This window comes from Anolis sagrei, chromosome 8, assembly GCF_037176765.1.
Source record: "Anolis sagrei isolate rAnoSag1 chromosome 8, rAnoSag1.mat, whole genome shotgun sequence".
In the NCBI taxonomy this organism is placed as follows: domain Eukaryota; kingdom Metazoa; phylum Chordata; class Lepidosauria; order Squamata; family Dactyloidae; genus Anolis; species Anolis sagrei.
Genome location: NC_090028.1, coordinates 21,148,807 through 21,154,830, shown reverse-complemented (window position 1 = coordinate 21,154,830; position 6,024 = coordinate 21,148,807). Strand labels below are relative to the sequence as shown.

General features: G+C 48.5%; 1 protein-coding gene across 2 annotated transcripts; it reads left to right on the top strand.

Moving 5' to 3' along the window:
* The first annotated feature begins 285 nt into the window (after nt 1-285).
* On the top strand, nt 286-4,993 carry SDR42E1 (short chain dehydrogenase/reductase family 42E, member 1). 2 transcript variants are annotated; one of them, XM_060788424.2, is made up of 3 exons: nt 286-442; nt 2,630-2,775; nt 3,579-4,993. In XM_060788424.2, exons 2-3 carry the CDS (start codon nt 2,636-2,638, stop codon nt 4,678-4,680), a joined length of 1,242 nt encoding a protein of 413 aa, XP_060644407.2. In that variant the 5' UTR covers nt 286-442; nt 2,630-2,635; the 3' UTR covers nt 4,681-4,993. The 2 variants fall into 2 exon arrangements, with proteins under 2 accessions (XP_060644407.2, XP_067327146.1); XM_067471045.1 differs by lacking the exon at nt 286-442 and having other exon boundaries at nt 2,223-2,775.
* Nucleotides 4,994-6,024: the final 1,031 nt, after the last annotated feature.

Genomic DNA, 6,024 nt, shown 5'->3' with positions numbered 1-6,024 from the left:
TGAACTCCGACTCCCAGAAGCCCCGGCCGGGCGGGCCAATAGCCGGGCATTCTGGGAGATGGAGTCCGTAAGGGGAAGCAGGCGCGGCTCGGAGGCAATGGAAAGGGTGGGCCCGCCATTGTGTTGTACGGTAGCCACGCCTCTGGAGTGCGCCATCTTATTGTATGTCTATGCATGCGCACCTGCTACGGGAACCTATGAGGATCTGAATGGTCTCCAAAGCGGAGCCGGCAAGGAAACGCCATGCCCGAATGGGAGGAGCCGCAATGGGCTGATGGGGCGGGGCATCTGCAAGCCTGGCTGCCCTCTGTAGCAGGAAAGGCGGAAGACCTTCCTTGTGGAACTACAACTCCCTGGGTCCAGTGGCGGCTCCAAACTGCGTTAATTCTGCCGTGTAGACACGCGCGTGGACTCTGGTGGATCTCTCGCTCTACTCAGCCCGGTCTTCTATTTTTAATTCAATTTTATCTTCTCTTCTTATGTTATTTTCTACTTTTAGTTTTCCTTTTTCTAATTTTCCACTAGCCGTCCCCTGCCACACGTTGCTGTGGCCCACATGGGAGGTTTGGCCAATTGGTGGGGTTCAGAATGCTCTTTGATTGTAGGTGAACTATAAATCCCAGCAACTACAACTCCCAAATGTCAAGATTCTATTTTCCCCAAACTCCACCAGTGTTCACATTTGGGCATATTGAGTATTCATGCCAAGTTTGGTCCAGATCTATCATTGTTTGAGCCCACAGTGATATCTAGATGTAGGTGAACTACAACTCCAAAAGCAAAGGACACTGCCCACCAAACTCATCCAGTATTTCCTGTTGGTCATGGGAGAACTGTGTGCCAAGTTTGGCTCAAATGCATCGTTGGTGGGGTTCAGAATACTCTTTGATTGTAGGTGAACTATAAATCCCAGCAACTACAACTCCCAAATGTCAAGATTCTATTTCCCCCAAACTCCACCAGTTTTCACATTTGGGTATATTGAGTATTCATGTAGAGTTTGGTCCAGATCCATCATTGTTTGAGTCCACAGTGTTCTCTGGATGTAGGTGAGCTACAACTCCCAAACTCAAGGTCAATGCCCACCAAACCCTTCCAGTGTGTTCTGTTGGTCATGGAAGTCCTGTATGCCATGTTTGGTTCAATTCCATCATGGGTGGAGTTCAGAATGCTCTTTGATTGTAGGTGAACTATAAATCCCAACAACTACAACTCCCAAATGTGAAGATCTATTTCCTCCAAACACCATCTGTGTTCATATTTAGGCATATGGATTTTTTGTGTCAAGTTTGGTCCAGATCCATCATTGTTTGTGTCCGCAGTGATCTCTGGATGTAGGTGAACTACAACTCCAAAACCAAAGGACACTGCCCACCAAACCCTTCCAGTATTTCCTGTTGGTCATGGGAGAACTGTGTGCCAAATTTGGCTCAATTGCATCGTTAATGGGGTTCTGAATGCTCTTTGATTGTAGGTGAACTATAAATCCCAGCAACTACAACTCCCAAATGTCAAGATTCTATTTTCCTCAAACTCCACCAGAGTTCACATTTGGGCATACTGAGTATTCGTGTAGAGTTTTGTCCAGATCCATCATTGTTTGAGTCCACAGTGCTCTCTGGATGTAGGTGAACTACAACTCCAAAACTCAAGATCAATGCCCACCAAACCCTTCCAGTATTTCTTGTTGGTCATGGGAGAACTGTGTGCCAAGTTTGGCTCAATTGCATCGTTGGTGGGGTTCTGAATGCTCTTTGATTGTAGGTGAACTATAAATCCCAGCAACTACAACTCCCAAATGTCAAGATTCTATTTTCCCCAAACTCCACCAGTGTTCACATTTGGGCATATGGAGTATTTGTGTAGAGTAGGGTCCACATCTATCATTGTTTGAGTCCAAAGTGATCTCTGGATGTAGGTGAACTACAACTCCAAAACTCAAGGCCAATGCCCACCAAACCCCTCCAGTGTGTTCTGTTGGTCATGGGGAGTTCTGTGTGCCAAGTTTGGTTCAATTCCATCATTGGTGGAGTTCAGAATGCTCTTTGATTGTAGGTGAACTATAAATCCCAACAACTACAACTCCCAAATGTCAAGGTCTATTTCCCTTAAACTCCATCTGTGTTCATATTTGGGCATATGGAATATTCGTGCCAAGTTTGGTCCAGATCCATCATTGTTTGCATATTGAGTATCTGTGTAGAGTTTGGTCCAGATCCATCATTGTTTGAGTCCACAGTGGTCTCTGGATGTAGATGAACTACAACTCCCAAACTCAAGGTCAATGCCCACCAAACCCTTCCAGTGTGTTCTGTTGGTCATGGGAGCCCTGTGTGCTAAGTTTGGTTGAATTCCATCATTGGTGGAGTTCAGAATGCTCTTTGATTGTAGGTAAACTATAAATCCCAGCAACAACAATTCCCAAATGACAAAATCAATGTTTTTGAGTGAAGGACATGCATTGGGTTGTTAGGTGTCTTGTGTCCAAATTTGGTGTCAATTCGTCCAGTGGTTTTGAGGTTCTGTGAATCCCACAAACGAACATTACATTTTTATTTATATAGATTGTATTCTCTTCCATTTTCAATTCCGTGTCATTTCCTCTTTCCCTTTTCACCTCCCTTTGCAGGGGCTGATGGGAGGAGCCAACAAGTCCCCAGACGGGGCCAAAAGGCTGGACATGGCGGAGGAGGAGGACAAGGAGGAGAAAGAGGCCCGCGCCCCCGCCCGGGAGACGGTCCTCATCACCGGTGGAGCCGGGTACTTTGGCTTCCGGTCAGTGTGCCTAGCGCCAGGCAGTCTCTTCCTGAGGGAGCTCGGGCGACTTTCCTGGGCCCCATCCTCACATTCTGAAACAGCGTCATGTGCTCAGTTGAGACTAGGCATGGGCCAACTTGGGCCCTCCCTTCAAGTCTTTTGGACTTAGGTCCCTGTAGGCTGGACACAAGCTGTAATGTGTCCAGAGAAGGGTGACTAAAATGATCAAGGGTCTGGAGAACAAGCCCTATGAGGAGCGGCTTAAGGAGCTGGGCATGTTTAGCCTGAAGAAGAGAAGGATGAGAGGAGATATGATAGCCATGTATAAATATGTGAGAGGAAGCCACAGGGAGGAGGGAGCAAGCTTGTTTTCTGCTGCCCTGGAGACTAGGACGTGAAACAAAGGCTTCAAACTACAAGAAAGGAGATTCCATCTGAACATGAGGAAGAACTTCCTGACTGTGAGAGCCGTTCAGCAGTGGAACTCTCTGCCCCGGAGTGTGGTGGAGGCTCCTTCTTTGGAAACTTTTAAACAGAGGCTGGATGGCCATCTGTCGGGTGATTTGAATGCAATATTCCTGCTTCTTGGCAGAATGGGGTTGGACTGGATGGCCCATGAGGTGTGCAGTGTGGAATAAATGGAAATAGACACACCTGTTACGTTTTATACCTTGCTGTCAGCCACTTTGACTCTCCAATGGGGGAGAAAAGCAGGATATAAATAAATAAAATGGGTTCTGCATTTGCAGGAGAATCTCCCTGCTTTGATGAAGGGAGAGCCTTGGTCCTGAAGGTGGTTTCCCTCCCTCTTTGTGTTGCAGGCTGGGCTGCTCCCTCTCCTTGAAGGGCGTGGACGTGGTCCTGTTCGACGCATCGGAGTCCCCCCCAGAGCTGCCTGAAGGTGTGCGTTTCGTGCGCGGCGATGTACGCTTCCCCTGCGAGGTGGAGCAAGCACTCCGAGGGGTCACCTGCATCTTCCATGTTGCGTCCTTCGGGATGTCCGGGCGGGAACAGCTCAGCCGGAAGCGCATTGAAGCCGTAAACGTGGGTGGGACACGCAACGTCCTCCGTGCAGCCCGAGAGGCAGGGGTCCCGCGGCTGGTGTATACCAGCACCTACAACGTGGTCTTTGGGGGTCAGGTGGTGCACAGTGGGGACGAGTCCTTGCCCTACCTCCCCTTGCATCTGCACCCCGACCACTACTCCAGGACCAAAGCTCAGGCCGAGATGGAGGTGCTGGGTGCCAACGGGACACCTCTGCGGGGGGCTGGCCGGGGGGTCCTGCATACATGCGCCTTGCGGCCAGCTGGCATCTATGGCCCCGGAGAGCAGAGGCACCTGCCCAGAATTGTCCGTTATGTGGAGCGGGGATGGTTCCGGTTTGTGTATGGAGACCCCAAGAGCCAGGTGGACTTTGTGCACGTGGACAACCTGGTGCAGGCACACATTTTGGCAGCAGAGGCTCTGGGGCCCAGCAAGGCGCACCGGGCAGCTGGACAGGCTTACTTCATTTCCGATGGCCGGCCGGTCAACAACTTTGAGTTTTTCCAGCCACTAGTGGAAGGCCTGGGCTACCCGTTCCCCACGCTCCGCCTCCCCCTCTCGCTGATCTACTTCTTTGCATTCCTGACAGAAATGCTTCACTTGGCAGTGCGGCACCTATACAACTTCCAGCCGCTGCTCACGCGCACTGAGGTCTACAAGACCGGTGTGACCCACTACTTCAGCCCAGAGAAGGCCAAGAGGGAGCTGGGCTATGAGCCTCGGCAGTACAGCCTTGAGGATGCAGTTCAGTGGTTCCGGTCCCATGGCCACGGGCGGAGGGTGGGCAGTAATGCAGCATCAAAGCACTGGCTCTGGTGCACGGCGGTGCTGCTCGCCTTGGCTGTGGCGGTCGTCCTTTCGTGGCTCCCAAGGGCTTAAAGCCTCCAACAGAACGAGGAGATACTAGCATTGATGCTGATTCTTTGATGTCAAGCTACTTTGAGTCCCCTTCAGGGGAGAGAAAGCAGGGTGTAAATAAATATAATAATAATAATAATAATAATAATAATAATAATAATAATAATAATAATAATAACAGCATTGCCCAATCCTGTTGGGTCTTTGCAATGGTGCCAAAATACAAATACAGGCTGAGCGGCGCTCATCCTATTATGACATTGAATGTTTGCCGATATCTGTTGTAAACTACCCTGAGTTCCCTCAGGGAAATATGATGGGATATAAATAAAAATATATATATTGTTCTTGTTACTGTTATTATTATCACCCAGAATTCCAAAATCAGAAATACGGTTGAGCCTCCACGTTTACAGGTTGGTGGTGGATTGGATTAATTCATCAAAATATTTTCCCCAAAAATTGCTTGGTCCTCCTTCCAAGGCAACTCTGTGTTCAATTTCCACTGCGCATTGTCCATAATGTCATGGTGGAGGATCTAGAGATCTATAGGGATCTCTAGGTCAGACCTTTCCAAACATTTCACCTTGCTTCGACGTGTATCATGATGTGATACAGCAATTTAGTTTTACTAACGAACCAGACGTTAAGCTAACCCCCTGTGATACCCTCATATGCATCAGTTGTTGTTTTTTTAAAAGTATTTTTATTGTTTTTCCATAGTTACTACTATGGAAATATGCATCAGTTGTAATCACAAAATGTATGAGGGTGCATGCGTGCGCATATATATACACACATACATACAAACATAAGGTGTGATTTATTGCTTATTTTGCATTAATCCAGAAGCTCCCCATTACATTTGTGCGACAGACATCCCTAAAATCTGCAGGAAAGCAACCAGGCCTATCTGTAATGATCCAAAAAGCTCTAAAATTACAACAGCAAAACAACAGAGGAAAAACAATCAGACCACTTTTATTAGCATTTAATGGCCTGGCAGTGCCTGGGGCAATCTTTTGTTGAGAGGTGATTAGATGTGCCTGATTGTTTTTCCTCTGTTGTTTTGCTGTTGTAATTTTAGAGTAGCCAGATTTTCTTCATTTTCATGGTTTCCTCCTTTCTGTTGAAATTGTCCACATGCTTGTGGATTTCAATGGCCATGAAAGCCTTCGACAATACACTGTGGAATACTTTCACGCATGCGCAGTCCCTGAAAATCCCTCGCGGCTCAGAGGGGACTGCCTGCGAAAAGCGCGGGCGCCCAGCAGGGGTCGCTGCGGGGCTGATGTTCCTCTCGAGGCGAAGGGGCGGGGCCTAGTGGAGAGGGGGCGGGGTGAGGCCTCGTGGAGGGGGCGGGGC